At 38.5% G+C, this 19,828-nt stretch overlaps 1 protein-coding gene across 2 annotated transcripts in view; it reads right to left on the bottom strand.

Moving 5' to 3' along the window:
- Positions 1-5,083: 5,083 nt before the first annotated feature.
- Positions 5,084-19,828, bottom strand: part of SPACA1 (sperm acrosome associated 1) — a 31,401-nt gene continuing 16,656 nt past the window's right edge. For both annotated transcript variants that reach the window (XM_088840936.1, XM_088840935.1), the window contains exons 3-7: positions 17,888-17,989; positions 17,038-17,144; positions 13,353-13,488; positions 6,967-7,087; positions 5,084-5,240 (exon numbers count right to left, since the gene is read on the bottom strand). In XM_088840936.1, coding sequence (XP_088697062.1) covers positions 5,084-5,240; positions 6,967-7,087; positions 13,353-13,488; positions 17,038-17,144; positions 17,888-17,989 — 623 coding nt within the window. The remainder of the gene's footprint in view (positions 5,241-6,966; positions 7,088-13,352; positions 13,489-17,037; positions 17,145-17,887; positions 17,990-19,828) is intronic.

Consider the following 19,828-nt stretch of genomic DNA (forward strand, 5'->3'; position numbering starts at 1 on the left):
TAATCAGAGGAATCCAAAAGAGAGATGAGGAGGACTAAGGGATTAAGCCGTAAGAAGAGGATGACAGGGAGGTAGATGGAAAGCAGGATTGCTGAAGTCAAAGGAGATTTTTGATGAAAAAAGAGGGAGGGGGCTAATTGACACAGAGTAGGTGACAGGGAACGTATTGATAGAAAGAAATTAAACTTGGATTTTGTATTCACATTCTCTTTTCCTGTATATCCTCATATCTAGCTTTACTTAAAATCTTTTTTTCCCCTAAAGTCTGTTCTTTTTCATTTTTCTCTGCTGCCAACACACTCATCACATCCTGCCTTGATTTACACAAACCCCTTCTCATTGGCCTCTTTCTCATCAGTTCCCTACTCCAGTCTTTGCCAACTGTGACTGCCAAGTCCATTTTCCTTTCCTGCTGTTCAGACTCTGTTTCTCCCACTCTTCTTTGGCGTCTCTTCACCTTCCAGCCTCCCCACAACTCTGCACCTGCTTACAACTCTTTCTCATCCTTCCTGCAGCCCCCGGCCCGCACCCCAGCCCCATTCCTTCCTCTGGCCCTGCTGACTCCTCTGGCATCTTGAGACAGCAGATTCAGGCACTGGTAACTTCAGGCCAACACCCTACGTCATCCTCCCACACAGAGCTCCCTACTTGTGCACATCAATGCAGCTCCTATTCCTGCTGCAAAGAAACCCAGCGTCTCCATTCCCTTTCTGAAGCTTGCTCACTCTAATAACTGTATGCTGCATGCTGCTTTTCCCTAGAGTATACAAAAGACTATTGCTTGTATTGTACTGTTTTCTGTCCCTACTACCTCTAGGGTCGTATATTGTTTGTTCTGGAGGAACATGATTTCATTACTGTCAGATGATGTCTTTTCCTTGTAAAGCACTTTATTGGTGTTACCTGGGGGTACTGCATAAATAATACAGATCTCACAGTGCCCAACCAGTTGGTCCAAAATTACCTTGAGTTTTATCTCAGGAATACCTAAAACCCTATCTGTCAGAAAAGGGAGAAGATTAATATACAGAAAGGAAGCTGTGGTGTTCCTATTGTCCTCGACAAATAATGCACACACACACATACACACACAAAAAAGTATCCAAGTGAAAAAGAAGCTCAGTGGGCATTGTTGGTAGCTCAGCATAATTCCTCTAAGTGATGGAAACACTCCTCAAAGACATATCTACTGTCATCATATAAAGAGAACGTTTGTATTACTACCTTTGGACTTTTACTCATGCAAGTTTCACTTAGCAGAGATAGTAATGTACTTTGTTTTTGGTGAAAATACTCACTACAGAGCCTAGGGACTCTTATTATTTCAAATAAGATCTATATAAATATATGGACAAGTACAAAAAAATAATAAACTAGTACACATATCTAAGAACACGATTGAAATAATTGTTGCTTAGTCCTAAATTTTCTTCCTAACAAGAAAAAAAACTTGAATACCTGCCATTTATTCAAATGCACAGGGTATTTTCACAAAATGTAGAAACTGAATATCAAAGAAAGATGTGTTCGTTTTTGCAATTGATTTCCTTTAAATGGTAAAGATAAAACCTTGATATTCAACATCCTGGTTCCCTTTTCAACAAGAATCAGAAAGCTGTCAAAGGCAAACTGTTTACCATCACACAAATGACTTGATCACAGATAATAAAACTGCACAAAACTCCAAGTCTAAATAACCATGTAAATGGGTTCTATGTTTTTTTGAGACAGATGGTGGATCACAACAGTGATGGGTTATGAATTCCAAAAAGATTGTCTTCCAGAATATAACCAAAAATGACTGGAGAAGATTTAAAATATAAAGTGGAACAACAACAACAAAAAAAAAAGCACATCAATTTTCAAGAGATCAAGCAGACAGAAACACAGAATATATGGATTATATTAGAGTCACTCTGGGAAGAAACCCATTTTGAGTTGAAATATTATGCCTGTGTTAACTGAATAAAATTGAAATGCATTTAAACAGGATGAGTAATTCCATGACATATTCAAGACTGTAGAAAACTGCAACCTACTCTGTCTATCAACCACTTTATCATTTGCTGCTGGACCCAAAGTACGCCCAACAGCCCCTGTCATGGTTGTGAACTCAATCTTCAGTAGCTCTTAGCTTCATAATATGAGAGTGAATTAGGAACTATTATGGACAAAAATTAAGGCTTGATTAATGAGATCTTGCATTTCAGTAGGACTCAAAAGAGTGCAGATTAATGATCAAACTACCCTATCTAGGGAAGCATCAAAGTCATTGTCAAAAGGCCAATAATAAATGAATTCCAGGAAGGCATGGGCAAATATGATAAAGCAGAAAAAAAATCAAGAGTGCCAATTTCAACATGGACTCCCTTGATATGTATACTTAGGCCACTGAGCTACATTTTTTCATATGTATTGTATACACACAATCACCTGTTCCTGCGTACATCTCCAGTCTCATCTCCCACTATTCTCTTTCTATACACTTCAGCTCAGTTAACCCTTCTTCAAGATGTGTCATGTTACTTTCTGACTCAGCAGCTTCACAAATACTGTTCCCTCTGCCTAGGCTCCCTTCAGCATTAAACAGGGAACTCCTATGGAGGCTTTATGTCTCCTTTAAATGTCATTTCTCTTACTACAGCTTCACAGAAATTTGCAGGTTTCTTTCAATATATTCATCTCAGTTGTAGTTAGTTTATAGTTAGTATTAATGACTGTCTTGGGTAATTGACCAACTCAAAGAGAAGGATCTTATCTTTTGTTGGGGGCACAGTCTGTATTTCTAGTGCCTAGTACAGTATCTGGCCCATAGGAGTAGCCCAATGAATGTCAGTTAATTGACAGGACAAACGAAGGAGTCTCTTGGTGAGTAGAGTGTCATTTGAATGCTGCACAAAATCCAGCTGCTGCATATGAAGACCAATGCTTTGGGGTCCAAGAGGAAGTCCTCTTTTTGGTGTGGAATTGCTTGGCTTTTCTTTACCTCCTGGACCCAGATGCAAACTTCAATACTTTGTGTGTGTGTGTGTGTCTGTGTTATTTTGGTGACCAGAAATAACAGATGCCTGGAATTTAGGAGTAGATGAGGACTAGAAGATGCCTCTGGCCTGGTCCACCTGGAGAGGAAAGTGACGGGTCCCATCTACAGTGGTGTTACACCCACATCTCCACTTCGGAGAGTCACAGTGTACATATAGCATGTCAATGGGAAGTCTTGCACGAAAGTCTTCAACTCATTCAACCATGAAAACCTATGTTTTCAGAAAACACGTGTCCCTCAGGATAGTCTTACTAAGGCTGCTGTATCAAACAGCCTCTAACCCTTAGTGGCTTAAAAATAACATGGTTTATTTCGCTTTCGCACTACACATTTACTGTTCATTGACTGGAGATCCTGCACTGCATGGTCTTCACTCTGGGTTCCAAGGTGTTAGAGCAGCCACCCTGTAAGCGTTTCTGGTTGTTCTAGCAGAGAAAAGTGAGCTCTGGATGTTTCCACAGTGAAATGTTCTAGACTGAGAATGACATTTGGAATTTGGGCTCATAACTCACGGACCAGGACTAGTCAGGTGATCCCACCCAGTCACAAGGGTCTGAGGAGGTACTGCCCTCACACATGGCTGGAAAACAGTCAGAAATATTCACTAAATAGCACTGACAACTAAACCTCCTAACCTGACTGAACACTAATAGTCATTGAAGTATAGTTGGAAATGACTGCTGTTCATGGTTTTGAAAATAAGAATTGATAGTAATTACTATTGAAGAATGTTTAGCATCTATGCTGAAGTTACATACCATACTTAGTCAGAAATAAGAAATAGGAAGGCTTATTTTTTTCATACTTACCTGGGAGAAAGAGGAATGTCTCTCTCACACACCACACACACAAAACAATTCTTTTGGAAGATTTTATGAAAACAATTTCTTTTCACTTAGTCTCTAGTGGAATTCCTACAACAGATAACAAAATCATTTCCCAGCCAATTCTTCATTGCTTCTCTCAAATACGAATTCGTTATAACAGAAAGCATGGAAAATTCCACAACACAGCCTATGTCTAAGCTACCAGAGGGAGGCATACCATAAATGCCATTCACAGCGTCTTCTTCATAAATGTGCAGAGTTAACAAATCCCATAATTCCAATAAAGTTGGCAGACAATTCATCTAGACAAAAAATTAAGTGTATTTTGTACTTACGATCATAGCCTCTGAAAATTAATTTTTGATGAAGTCTACAAAATCAAATTATCTAATGTCTTAGTATCTTGGTTGATAGTTGTATCATAACTGATAACTGTATCAGTTAATGACACAGCGGTGGTTAATGACAAGAAGGCAGTGATGGCATTGAGATAAGTTTTGAGATGTTACCACCTGCATGCCAAACACAATGAAGGCACTTATCAGTAGCCATGCAAAACTCCTTAATTCACTGTTTCGATAAATTACAGGGCATGTTAAGTCTTGTCATTTACTCAGCCATCCCCAAGATTCTTCCCAGTTCTTCGTTATATACTCTTTCTATACGCAATCATAGTTAAATGGCTTAATATGTGTAAAATGCTTTGAGCAATGCTCGGCACACAGTAGCTACTAAGTGTCAGTTGTTGTCATTATTATTATTATTTTATGTCTTAAAAGTGATGCTTTGCATGTCTCCTGCCCTTCAGGGATGCGAAAATTTGGTTTGCTTTAAGCAAGTACAATCCAGTGCTCCCAGTGAGAAGGTCTAACATGCAAGTCATCTTCTATATGGTTTTTTCTTGTTGAGGACAGAGTAGGCAAGTCACTTTAGAAGTGAGCAAAGTGATTAAAAATGTATTTAAAAGATTTTGTGTATGTACCTCTAAAGTGATTATCTGAAATGGTAAAGGTTGAGAACAAATTTTAAAAATTTTGATAACTGTACCACCAAGATGCACTGATTAAAAAAGCCCCTTCTCATATTGCATTACCTTCAGACTATAATAAATCACTTACACTACTGTTAAAGTATTTAACTATATATTTTATTTTTATAATAATGAATCTGATATGCTCTAATCTCCTTTGGTTTGTTATACATCATCCATGCATCATTCATTCCATTCACTTAAAGCATCATCTTCATGTCCAGGTATATCTGTTGGTAACTGGTCAAGAGAAGTTGAATCTTTGTATCTCATTGAACTCAGCTCAGACTGTATCTCAGTTGTCGAGGCCTTTGCCCCCCAGAAATCTTTGACTGCCGTCCTGGAAGAAAAAAATTTTTTTTAGTTTTTTGAAATGAAAACTAAAACTTTAGTTTTCTATATATAGAAGCACCTCGTTGTTGTTGTTCAGTCACTAAGCCGTGTCTGACTCCACAATCCCATGGACTACAGCCCGCCAGGCTCCTCTGTCCATGGGATAACCCTGGTAAGAATACTGGAATGGCATGTCATTTCCTTCTCTGAGGGATCTTCCCCACCCAGGCATTGAACCCAGGTCTCCTGCATTGGCAGATGGATTCTTTACTGCTAAGCTACCAGGGAAACCCGTAGAAGTGCCTCTTTAGTCAGGATTTATTTTTATTTTGCAGCGCATCCGCTGCATTGTGATAGTAGAAGAGCCCTCAGATGTACCAGGGGGTGATACTCATGTAGGTATTAGAAATACTCTCAAATGATGAACTAGTTGTTTATAATAACCACCTTTTAAAGTTGTGATTATTTTCAACTAGTATGCAGGTCAGGAAGCAATAGTTAGAACTGGACATGGAATAACAGGCTGGTTCCAAATAGGAAAAGGAGTACATCAAGGCTGTATATTGTCACCCTGCTTCTTTAACTTATATGCAGAGTACATCGTAAGAAACGCTGGGCTGGAGGAAGCACAAGCTGGAATCAAGATTGCTGGGAGAAATATCAATAACCTCAGATACGCAGATGACACCACCATTATGGCAGGAAGTGAAGAAGAACTAAAGAGCCTCTTGATGAAAGTGAAAGAGGAGAATGAAAAAGTTGGCTTAAAGCTCAACATTCAGAAAACTAAGATCACGGCATCTGGTCCCAACACTTCATGGCAAATAGATAGGGAAACTGGAAACAGTGGCTGACTTTGTTTTTCTGGGCTCCAAAATCACTGCAGATGGTGATTGCAGCCATGAAATTAAAAGATGCTTACTCCTTGGAAGAAAAGTTATGACCAACCTAGACAGCATATTAAAAAGCAGAGACATTACTTTGCCAACAAAGGTCCATCTAGTCAAGACTATCGTTTTTCCAGTGGTCATGTGTGGATGTGAGAGTTGGACTATAAAGAAAACTGAGTGCCAAAGAATGATGCTTTTGAACTGTGGTGTTGGAGAAGACTCTTGAGAGTCCCTTAGACTGCAAGGAGAGCCAACTGGTCCATCCTAAAGGAGATCAGTCCTGGGTGTTCATTGGAAGGACTGATGTTGAAGCTGAAACTCCAATACTTTGGTCACCTGATGCGAAGAGCTGACTCATTTGAAAAGACCCTGATGCCGGGAAAGATTGAGGGCAGGAGGAGAAGGGAACGATGGAGGATGGGATGGTTGGATGGCATCACCGACTCAATGGACATGGGTTTGGGTGGACTCCGGGAGTTGGTGATGGACAGGGAGGCCTGCTGTGCTGTGGTTCATAGGGTCACAAAGAGTCGGACACGACTGAGTGACTGAACTGATTTTCAACTAGACAACACAAATATTAATTCAATAAACGTTTTGCTTTAACAACTACTATATAAAATTTTGAAAACTGCATTTAAAAGTTTTCTCATGTCTGGGGATCAAGTCATAAGATCAGGTAGCTTGAACCAGGATTGTCTCAGGAGGGATGAAGAGAGTTGGACAGTCTTGAAACCTGCATGAGAAGCATAATGGACAGGGCCTTAGATTCACTGGACAGGGAGGGGCAGACAAGCAGATTTTTTATCAAGGGTGATGGTTTAGTTGCAGTTCTTCACCTACCAGTTTATAATTATGAAGATCAGTACAAAGATCACAAATATGCAGATAATAACTCCAATGGTCAGCACAAAAACTAGGACTGCATCAGTGTCTGGTCGGCTTGCTCTTTTCATCTGTAATTCTAGAGAAAAGAACACATAATGATGATTATTACTACTGGAAAAAAAAAAGAAATGAACATCTAAATGGGAACTTCATATCTGGAAAAAAGCTCTAGAACTACACAGGAAGAATTAGTGGAAAGTCTTAATGAACTTTCTCTGCACGTAAGAAATGTTCTTTACAAACATGAAGAAAGGTTCAAAGAATCTCACAATAAACATCTTGCATTTCCACTACCTAGACACTACCATCAACATTTTAACTACCCTTCTATTCATGCTTCTATCAATCCACTGATCAACCTTATTTTTTTTGACATATTTCAAGATAATTTGCTAATGTCTGCACACTTCTTACAGAATTCAAGAGAATATCATTAACTAGAGTTAAATATTTGTTTATAATTTTTCTTTTGAGGTAAAATGTATGGACCCTGAATTGAACAACAATCTTAAATATGTTATTTAATTATGGCAAATGCAAACACACATATGTAATTCAAATCCCTAAAAACACACAGAATATTACTCTATCCCCGAAAGTTTCCTTGAGCCCCTCCCAGTTAATCCCTGCCCAAACCTTCAGGTACAACTACTGTCCTGATTTTCTTTTCCACATAGATTGGTTCTGCCTGATCTAGAATTTCATAGGAATGGAAACATTCATTATACTTTCTTCTGTGTAAGGCTTTTTAACTCAGTATAATGTTTTGGAGATTCAATCATAATTGTTGCATGTATCTGTAGTTTTTTTCTTTTTTATTACTGGGTAATATGCCTCAATTATTCAGTCTCCTGATGGACACCCACCCTGTTTCAGTTTGGGGTTATTATAAACAAACTGCTATGAACATTCTTACACAAGTCATTCTGTGAACACACACTTCCACTTCTTTTGGATAAATACCTATGAGTAGAACTGCTGGGTCATAGGGTAGAGGTATGCTTAGTTTTCTTATATATATATATATATATATATATATATATATAAATTACAGGATCTTTTCCCAAACTGATCATACTTGTTATACATGGTTTATTAAATTTTTTTCCTGGATTCTATCTTCTCATTTTTCTAGTGATTCCTTTTAAAGAGTTGAAGTTTTAAATGTTTTAATATGTTTCGGGTGTACAGCTTTATAATTTGATATCTGTATACGGTGACTCCCACCACAAGTCTAGTTACCATCCACCACCATAAAGTTGCCTCTTCCCATCATCCATTTCACCTACCCTAAACCCCCTTCCCCTCTGGCAACTAATAATCTGGTTCTCTGTATCCATGAGTGTGTTTCTGTTTTATTTTTTTAAATTCAACATATGAGTGAAACCTTTATATCTGTCTTTCTCCATCTGACTTTACTTCACTTAGCAATAACACCTTTAAGGTCTATCCATGTTGTTGCAAATGTCAGGATTTTATTCATTTTCTGGCTGAGCAGTATTCTATTTTGTGTATATGTATGTACATATATATATATAACATCTTTATCCATTTGTCCATCAGTGGACAGTTAGGTGGCTTCTATATCTTGGCTATTATAAATAATGTTTCAGAAAACATAGAGGTGCATATCTCTTTTTGAATTAGTGTTATGTTCTTTGGATAAATATACAGAAGTGGAAAAGCTGTGTCTTATGGTAGTATTATTCTTAATTTTTTGAAGACTCGCCATACTGCTTTTCATAGTGGCTGCCCCAACAGTGTACAAGGGTTCCCTTTTCTCCACATCCTCTCCAACATTTGTTATATTTTGTCTTTTTGATAACAACCATTCTAATAGGTATAAGGTAGTATCTGTGGTTTTGATTTGCATTTCCCCAACTAGTGATGTTGAACATATTTTTATGCATCTGCTGACCATCTGTATGTCTTCTTTGGAAAAAATGTCTATTCAGATCCTCTGCTTGATTTTTATCAGGTTTTCTTTTTAATGTTGATTACTGTGAGTTCCTTATACATTCTGGCCTATTAACCCCTCATCAGAGATACCATGTACAAATGTCTCCTCCCATTTCGTAAGCTGTCTTTTTGTTTTGCTGATGGTTTCCTTTGCTGTGCAGAAGCTTTTCAGTTTGAAGTAGTCCCATTGTTTATTTTTGCTTTTGTTTCCCTTGTCTCTGCAGTTAAATCTACAAAAACATCACTAAGACCTATATCAATAAGGCTACTGCCTATGTTTTTTCCTATGAATTTTATGATTTTAGGTCTTACGTTCATCTCTTTAATCCATTTTGAGTTTATTTCTGTGTACGGTGTAAGACTGTGACCTTCTTTCATTCTTTTGCATGTGGCTGTCAAATTTTCCCAATACCATTTTGGGAATATGAAGTTTTAAATTTTATGAAGCCTAATTTATCAATATTTCCTTTTATGGTGACTGGTTTTTGTCATATCTAAAAGGGAAGCCTTGCCTACTCCTGAATCATACAGATACTCTTTTATGTTTTTTTTTTTAAACTTGATGATTTTAGCTTTTATTAATACCTTTAGGACTGTAACACATCTCTGATTTTTGTATATGTTTTAATATCCAAACACCACTTTTAAATCAGCATTCTCTCCCATATCTGTCAGCTCTTCCTTATTAAGGAGATAAAATGAGTCTACCATATGTATTATAACACTGCTACATTGTAAGCTGATAAAAATGAAATTTATGGCAAATATTACTTACTTTTGAATTATATACCTTTCTTATGGCTCTTCCTGGTCCCTAAATCATAGACTCATAAAAGATTCATGTGGGGAAGGTCCAGAAAGATCATCTGATACAACTTTTATACAGAAAAGTAAACCAACACCCAGGGAGATTTAATGATTTGTGAAAGCTATGTTTTATGGATTTTAATATTTTAATTTTGATAAGTACCTCTCTAACAGGTTAAAAACCAGGTGGTACTAGTGGTAAAGAATCTGCCTGCCTATGCAGGAGATGCAAGATTCACAAGTTTGACCCCTGAGTCAAGAAAATCCCCTGGAGAAGGAAACGGCAACCCACTTCAGTATTCTTGCCTGGAGAATTCCATGGACAGAGAAGCCCAGTGGGCTACTGTACATGGAGTCATGAAGAGTTGGACATGACTGACTGCACACACACACAACACTCTAACAGACTTGGTCTCCTATTCAGGCAATCTCAACTGCTTATTCATCTTGATTTTCTTTCTATTCTTTAAACACTATGAAGTATAATTTTCCATTTTTCTTAGTAGTTCAAGAGCTCTAGACTCAATTTAGTAATCTCAGTAAATACTTCCAAGTATGATAAACAATTTGAAAAAGTTAAAGTTAGTCACTCAGTCGTGTCCGACTCTTTGTGACCCCATGGACTGTAGCCCACCAGGCTCCTCTGTCCATGGAATTCTCCAGGCAAGAATACTGGAGTGGGTTGCCATTCCCTTCTCCAGGGGATCTTCCCAACCCAGGGATCGAACCCAGGTCTCCTGCATTGCAGGCAGACTCTTTACCAACTGAGCCACCAGGGAAGCCAATTTATATTGTGTTTATATTCTAACATTGATAAATTTAAAAAGTTTTTAACTTTTGATAATTTTAGACTTATAGAAGCAGTGGAATTTTTAAGCTCAAACCAAAAAAAAAAAAACTTTTAGGATTAAAACTTGAGGGGAAGAAATGCAAAATTTCTTTCCATTTATCCACTACCCTGAAATACAAGTCAAGAGAGGTGGAAAATGAGAGGTATCAAGATTCTGGTTCATTTTAATGGTAGTCTTCTTGCAAGGGTCCCTTAGAGTACTTTTATGTCTAATAAAAAATAGTTTTCATTTCTGTTGAAATTTTCTAATGAAAAACAGACTGAATTTTGATGCTCTTACATTTTAGAAAAACGAAGCTTATGTTTGTATTAGTTTTTGAAGGCCACCATAACAAAGTACCACTAACTAGGGGACTTAAAAACAACAGAAATACCTGTTATCTCACAGTATTGGAGGATAAATGTTTGAATACCAGGCACTGGTAAGGCCATGCTCTCACCAGTGGCTCTGGGAGGGATGCTTCCTTTACTCTCCCAGGCTCTGGGAGCCCCAGATGTTCCTTAGTTTGTGACAGCATAACTCCAGTTTCCGTGTCCGTCTTCACATGGCTGTCTTCCCCTCATGTGTCTTTGAGTCTTCACGTATTCTCCTCTCTCATGTTCCGTGTTTCTGTGTCCAGATTTCCCTCTTCTCATGAGGACACCAGTTAAACTAGATTAAAAGCCCACTCTTCTCTAGGATGTAAGATCGTGTCTTAACTGAATTAATTACACCTGCAACAACCCTATTTCCAGACACCATCACACTCTTAAGTTAGATGAGTTTGGACTTGAAGATATCTCTTTAGGGGGACATGATTCAATCAAAACAATGCCTAACTATAAAAGACAATTATTGTGGAAGTGAAAAATCTGTCATATGAGGGAATGGATGGGGCATTTTCATTAATTAAACTGTATCTACCCTGAAAATATTTCAATCGTGTACTTGTTTTGAGCCAGTACCATACTGTGAGGACATTTATAGCCAAAACATTTGTCTGACGTCTAAAACAGCCAAAAGGGTCTGTCACAGCAGTATACACAATTGTCCTTTTTAAAAGCAACTAATAGATACCAACATTTTCTGAAAACATTTTGTCATCTAACCAGCGCATGTGCTGAGATGGCAGAGCCACCCCACCAGTCCTAGACAGCTACAAGAGAGAAAAGTCAACCTGTCTCACTTGCTGACCTTGGGGACTGTGCCCCAGTCCTTAGCTTACACCTGTTGCTTTTGAATCACAGGAAGAGCAAACCACTACTCAGCAGTCCTAACAAGGACCAAGCTGGGGGACACGAACTGAGAAAGGCTCTTGAAACCTTTAATAGCCTGAACTGTGACTCACTGAGCTCTTCTTTAGTTGATGATGTTTGGTCCCTTTTTGCCTTTTACTGACTTTATTCTTTTAATAACACCTAGTATATCCCAATACAGGACTACAATTATTAGCTTTCACTGTAAAGATTTTTTAAAATCACCTCCAAAATACCTCAGCTTGTTTCCAGTTAAATAAAGGGTGTCACATTTCATGGTATCTCTAGACTGCAGCTTAAGTTCTTTACTTGGGATTGAGAAATAGACGCAAGAAATCTACAAAATCTTGTAAAATTACAAGTAACTTTTGCCGTATTTGTATATGTGGGTATTTTTCTGGAAAAAGTCTCCTGAGCCTTGATTGGAGCCTCAAAACAACTTGTGACCATATCTCCCACACCCCCAACAACAGAGATGACAATAATAAAAATGGTTAAGAGCAACTCAACAAAAGGAAATAATTGTTTGGATATGGAAGATATCATAATTTAAATTGAAAAGACATGCACATGGACCCTTTTGGCAAAGGAAGCACAGTTTCTAACACGTAAAATTATGTTCAGGTTAAGATTTGCCTTTTGTGACATTTATTGAGGATTGCATTACTGTTTTATAAAAAATTTCTTCAAATGAATAATTTTTTAAAAGATACATTTTCACATAATATTTCTTAATCTTATTTTGTGTGCTGTGCTAAGTTGCTTCAGTCGTGTCTGACCCTGTGATCCTATGGACTGTAGCCCACCTGGTTCCTCTGTCCATGGGATTCTCCAGGCAAGAATACTGGAGTGGGTTATCATGCCCAAATTTTTGTGACACATCCATGACAATTCTACGTATTCATTTTTGCCTCTAAAAGTAAGAATATAATTCAAATTAAAGGACTGCCCTTTGGGAATTCTTCAGGAATACACCAGTTTCCCAAAGTGAGGTACATCTGACTCTACTTTGTGAAAATAAAAATAATGAAGGGAAGTGAAGTGGTAGTCGCTCAGTCGTGTCCAACTCTTTGCAACCCCATGGACTGTAGCCTGCCAGGCTCCTCTGTCCATGGAATTCTCCAGGAAAGGATATTGGAGTGGGTAGCCATTTCCTTCTCCAGGGAATCTTCCCAACCCAGGGATCAAAGCTAGGTCTCCTGCACTGCAGGCAGTCTTTATCATCTGAGCCACCAGGGAAACTCACACTACCTTGTAGAAAAGTCTTAATGGTATAACACTAGTCGTTCCCAAAATGTGATCTCTGGACCAACAGCAACTAGAAACTTATCAGAAACGGAAATTCTTATGCCAGCCTCACTCAGGATCTACAGATGCAGAAACTATGGGAGCTGGGCTAGTGATTTGTGTCTCAACAAGACCACCATGTGATTCTGATGCTCTCTGAAGTTTGAGATTTAAGCAAGTCAAAATGTTGCTGGGTACTTACCAGTTGTCGTATAGATTGTGAATCTAATAGATGCTACTATTTCATTATTATCCAATGTTTCACACTCAAAAGCCTTGGGGTGAGTATCCCTGTGAACTTCCAGGATTGCTGAATCATTTGCAAGTATAATGGCTTGCTAGTATAAAAGAAAAAAAGATATCAATATTCTTCATGAAAACCTAAGATCAGAAAAAATTTATATCTTATAACAAAATAAGACTCACTTTTTCTCAGTCTAGGACAGTAATTAATTATGCACATATATTTCAAAGTCAGACAGAACAAGTGCCAACTTCCTGACTGTGTAAATCAGAACCAGTTACTCTCTGCATCTCAGCTACAGCTGATCCTCTATATATTTGGGCTACACATCAGCAGATTCAACAAATCATAGATTAAAAATACTCAGAAAAAAAAAATTTCCAGAAAGTTCCAAAAAGTAAAACTTGAATTGGTTGCACAGTAACTCTTTACTTGGCATTTATATTGCATTTACAAATACTTATATAGCATTTTCCAAGGCAAACCATTGGAAACCTCTGTTCATTTCCAAAGCAAACCATTCAATATCACAGTAATCCAAGTCTATGCCCTGACCAGTAACGCTGAAGAAGCTGAAATTGAACAGTTCTATGAAGACCTTCAAGACCTTCTAGAACTAACACCCCAAAAAGATGTCCTTTTCATTATGGGAGACTACAATGCAAAAGTAGGAAGTCAAGAAACACCTGGAGTAACAGGCAAATTTGGCCTTGGAGTACAGAATGAAGCAGAGCAAAGGCTAATAGAGTTTTGCCAAGAGAACGCACTGGTCATAGCAAACACCCTCTTCCAACAACACAAGAGAAGACTCTACACAAGGACATTACCAGATGGTCGACACCGAAATAAGACTGATTTTATTCTTTGCAACCAAAGATGGAGAAGCTCTATACAGTCAGCAAAAACAAGATTGGGACTGACTGTGGCTCAGATCATGAACTTCTTATTGCCAAATTCAGACTGAAATTGAAGAAAGTGGAGAAAACCACTAGACCATTCAGGTATGACCTAAATCAAATCCCTTATGACTATACACTGGAAGTGAGAAATAGATTTAAGGGACTATATTTGATAGAATGCCTGATGAACTAGGAGGAGGTACATGACGTTGTACAGGAGACAGGAATCAAGATCATCCCCAAGAAAAAGAAATGCAAAAAAGCAAAATGGCTGTCTGGGGAGGCCTTACAAATAGTTATGAAAAGAAGGGAAGCGAAAAGCAAAGGAGAAAAGGAAAGATTTAAGCATCTGAATGCAGAGTTCCAAAGAATAGCAAGGAAAGATAAGAAACCCTTCCTCAGCGATCAATGCAAAGAAATAGAGGAAAACAATAGAATGAGAAAGACTAGAGAGCTCTTCAAGAAAATTAGAGATACCAAGGGAACATTTCATGCAAAGATGGGCTCAATAAAGGACAGAAATGGTAGAGACCTAACAGAAGCAGAAGATATTAAGATGACATGGCAAGAATACACAGAAGAACTGTACAAAAAAGATCTTCACAACCCTGTTAATCATGATGGTGTGATCATTCACCTAGAGCCAGACATCCTGGAATGTGAAGTCAAGTGGGCCTTAGAAAGTATCACTACAAACAAAGCTAGTGGAGGTGATGGAATTCCAGTTGAGCTATTTCAAATTCTGAAAGATGATGCTGTGAAAGTGCTACATTCAGTGTGCCAGCAAATTTGGAAAACTCAGCAGTGGCCACAGGACTGGAAAAGGTCAGTTGTCCTTCCAATCCCAAAGGAAGGCAATGCCAAGGAATGCACAAACTACCACACAATTGCACTCATCTCACACGCTAGTAAAGTCATGCTCAAAATTCTCCAAGCCAGGCTTCAGCAATATGTGAACCGTGAAATTCCAGATGTTCAAGCTGGTTTTAGAAAAGGCAGAAGAACCAGAGAATAAATTGCCAACATCTGCTGGATCATGGAAAAAGCAAGAGAGTTCCAGAAAAACATCTACTTCTGCTTTATTGACTATGCCAAAGCCTTTGACTGTGTGGATCACAATAAACTGTGGAACATTCTGAAAGAGATGGGAATACCAGACCACCTGACCTGCCTCTTGAGAAACCTATATGCAGGTCAGGAAGCAACAGTTAGAACTGGACATGGAACAACAGACTGCTTCCAAATAGGAAAAGCAGTACATCCAGGCTGTATATTGTCACTCTGCTTATTTAACTTATATGCAGAGCACATAATGAGAAATGCTGTGTTGGAGGAAGCACAAGCTGGAATCAAGATCGCCAGGAGAAATATCAATAACCTCAGATATGCATATGACACCACCCTATGGCAGAAAATGAAGAGGAACTAAAGAGCCTCTTGATGAAAGTGAAAGAGGAGCGTGAAAAAGTGGGCTTAAAGCTCAACATTCAGAAAACTAAGATCATGGCATCCAGTCCCATCACTTCATGGCAAATAGATGGGGAAACAGTGGAAACAATGGCTGACTTTATATTTTGGGGCTCCAAAATCACTGCAGATGGTGATTGTAGCCATGAAATTAAAAGATGCTTACTCCTTAGAAGGAAAGTTATGACCAACCTAGACAGTATATTAAAAAGCAAAGACATTACTTTGCTAACAAAGGTCCGTCTAGTCAAGGCTATGGTTTATCCAGTGGTAATGTATGGATGTGAGAGTTGGACTATAAAGAAAGCTGAGCACCGAAGAATTGATGCTTTTGATCTGTGGTGTTGGAGAAGACTCTTGAGAGTCCCCTGGACCGCAAGGAGATCCAACCAGTCCATCCTAAAGGAGATCAGTCCTGGGTGTTCATTGGAAGGACTGATGTTGAAGCTGAAACTCCAATACTTTGGCCACCTCATGCAAAGAGTTGACTCACTGGAAAAGACTATGATGCTGGGAGGGATTGGGAGCAGGAGGAGAAGGGGGATGGTTGGATAGCATCACTGACTCAATGGACATGGGTTTAGGTGGACTCAGGGAGTTAGTGATGGACAGGGAGGCCTGGCGTGCTGCGGTTCATGGGTTCGCAAAGAGTCAGACACGACTGAGTGACTGAACTGAACTGATATAACACTTATATTATATTAAAAATAATCTAGAGATGATTTAAAGTATATGGAAGGAAGTATCTATTACATGTAAATACTATACCATGTTATATAAGAAAATTGAGCATCTCTGATTCTGGTGTCTGAAGGGGTCCTGGAATCAATTCCCTGAGGATACTGAGCAACAACTGTACTTTTCAGCAAAATGGGTATAATGATGGGAATTACCTCACAGATTGTTATATCAGTAAAAGAAACTCTAGCATTTGGTGTATATCCGGCATTTAATAAGCCCTCAACTAATGTTAAGTACTGTTATCATTATACAAGTATTATACATACAACTGAAAACCTTGCTTCCAAAATAGAACACTTTATATAAAATAGATGCTTCTAAGTTCTGATAAAGCAAGCCCTAAAACATATATAAAGTTTTAGCCCTACTAAGAAATGAAAAACAATTTAAATCCCAATAATAACAAACTTATATGATTTTTACTTCATTTTTGCAAACTGCTTTTGAAGAGAAAGTGCTTTGAGAGTCATCAAGCACTGGGAAACAAATCTTATCACTCACTGGAAAGCGCCAAATTACATACATTCATTACTCACCTGGTCTGGCCTTAGAAGTCTCCAAATATATTTGAAACGGTTTTCAGGAGATGTATGAACACATGCAAGCCTAACACGTTCAAGGCTTTCTGAAATTGGTCTACCCCCTGAAAAAAAATTACATACATATATACCAATGGGCTTTGTGAACTGCTTTATACACAATACTACTTTTAAAAGTCACCTCCAATTTTAAAAGAAATTACACACTGGAAGTTAGTAAACGTATTACTGGAAGTCTGACTGTAAAGGAACAGAGAGTCATCATGGATGCAACGATAAAGTCACTGAAGAGGCAAGTAAAGACCATACCTGTCTGTTCCTTTGGCAAAATAAACTATAGAGAAGAGACAGTAAGTGCAAACTACTTACTGATCTATTAAACTTTGAGATATACTTACTAGTGGCTGCCAATTTTCTGGTTAGGGACAACATTTCCCCTGTCCAACTCTTTCTGGCTTGGAGATAATGAAACCACAGACTAGTGAAATTTGATACAGAAAGGCTCTCAAAGTTCCCAGTGTAGAGTTTACCAATATACTGATAGACTGTCACAACCAAAAGGTCAAAAGCATTTCTCTGGAGAATAGCTTCAACAAAAACCTGAGTGCAGTAAGATCAGTGTACTAGAGAGAATGTATGTTAAATTTAGACACGACTGAAAAAATGTAAAGAAAAGTAGAAAGACCTATAACTGTCTGGAAAAGTGGAATTTTAAGTTTTCTTATGATTTCCTTTTAGTATGTCATTTTGATCATCTCCCTCCACTCAAGGCAAACTGAGGTTAAGGATATCTCCCCAGAGTAAACACTGACCCCTCTGTCTCCCTCAAGAATAAAGTCCAACTCACAGCCACAATCTACTGGTCCACGACATTCTTCCACTCGTACGATACACTTGGATTCACCACCAGGGCATCCGCTTGTCAATATAACTTCTCTAATACCGATACCTTTGATAAAAGAAATTGACAAATGTTAAAAAAAAAAAAATTCCAGGGTTATTTTATTGTTCCACCTAGGTCATTTTGAAACTTTTCTCCTAATTTCAGAAATTAAATTCCTAAATTCAGGGTAGTAACATTTAGAGATGGCTCAGCAGGTAAAGAATCAACCTGCAATGCAGGAGATCTGTTAGTCAGAAAGATCCCCTGGAGAAGGGAATGGTTACCCACTCCAGTATTTTGCCTGGAGAGGAGCCTGGTGGGCTACAGTCCATGAGGTCAAAAAGAGTAGGATACAACTGAAGCGACTAAGTACAAGCATAAGCATTTTGAATTATTTCATAAAACAGCATTTTCCAAAATGAGTCACATGAAACACTAGTTCCTCTAGTTCATAACATAAGAAAAAAGATTCCATGATTATTTATATTTGGAAATTATACATTAAATTAAAATGAAATGAATCTCTTCAGAATTTTAGAGGACCTTTTAATATGCTAGTAAGTGAATGTGCTATTATGTGTAAACTTTCATTGATCAAAGATGCAGAAGCTTTACATTCTAACATTTTTGAGATCAGAATGCATTTTAGAATTGACAGCATGTCAAGAATGACAGTATTTTTCCTTTGAGAGATGTATCAGCTCAGTCAGTTCAGTCGCTCAGTTGTGCCCGACTCTGCGCGACCCCATGAATCACAGCACGCCAGGCCTCCCTGTCCATCACCAACTAAAATGTGCTTATTACAACTAATAAAGTCTACTACTGAAACAGTAGAAAAGCAGTAACACACAGGATCTTCCAAATTTATTTGACCATGGAACTTTGGAATGGGGGGAGTTGGAGCTTGCAGAGGAAATTACAAAAATTACATTGTAATATAAATGATGCTTTTTAACATCTAGACTGGTAAAAATCTTTGTATTAAATTTTTCAGTCAGTCAGTCAGTCAGTCAGTTCAGCCGCTCAGTCGTGTCCGACTCTCCGTGACCCCATGAATCACAGCACGCCAGGCCTCCCTGTCCATCACCAACTCCCGGAGTTCACTCAAACTCATGTCCACAGAGTCAGTGATGCCATCCAGCCATCTCATTCTCCGTCGTCCCCTTCTCCTCCCGCCCCCAACCTTTCCCAGCATCAGAGTCTTTTCCAGTGAGTCAACTCGTCGCATGAGGTGGCCAAAGTATTGCAGTTTCAGCTTTAGCATCAGTCCCTCCAATGAACATCCAGGATTGATCTCCTCTAGAATGGACTGGTTGGATCTCCTTGCAGTATAAGGGACTCTCAAGAGTCTTCTCCAACACCACAGTTCAAAAGCATCGATTCTTCGGCGGTCAGCCTTCTTCACAGTCCAACTCTCACATCCATACATGACCACAGGAAAAACCATTGCCTTGACTAGATGGACCTTGGTTGGCAAAGTAATGTCTCTGCTTTTTAATATACTATCAAGGTTGGTCATAACTTTCCTTCCAAGGAGCAAGCGTCTTTTAATTTCATGGCTGCAATCAGCATCTGCAGATTTTGGAGATAGATGTAATGACCAAACCTCCATTTCCAAAGTGATAACTCTTGGTAGAATTGCCACACATTTCATCAGAAATCAAGTCTTTAATGACCCATCTCAGATCTCCACAGAGTTGGGCCCTACCAACACTAGAAGTGAGAGAGATGATAAAAGCTGGCTAAAAGCTGGTTCAGTGACATGCCGAACATGTCCTGTGATAAAACTGTGCAGTCACAGGCTAAGGAGTAGTCCATCTTGATATTCTTCCTACCAAGTTCCTTCTTTCAGTCCCTGTAAGATGTTAATCATACAATCCATTCTCAAGACAAGGGTAAGCTGAA

The sequence above is a fragment of the Moschus berezovskii genome, chromosome 10 (genome assembly GCF_049115385.1).
Source record: "Moschus berezovskii isolate FMDL1 chromosome 10, NW_MosBer_1.0, whole genome shotgun sequence".
NCBI classification, from domain to species: domain Eukaryota; kingdom Metazoa; phylum Chordata; class Mammalia; order Artiodactyla; family Moschidae; genus Moschus; species Moschus berezovskii.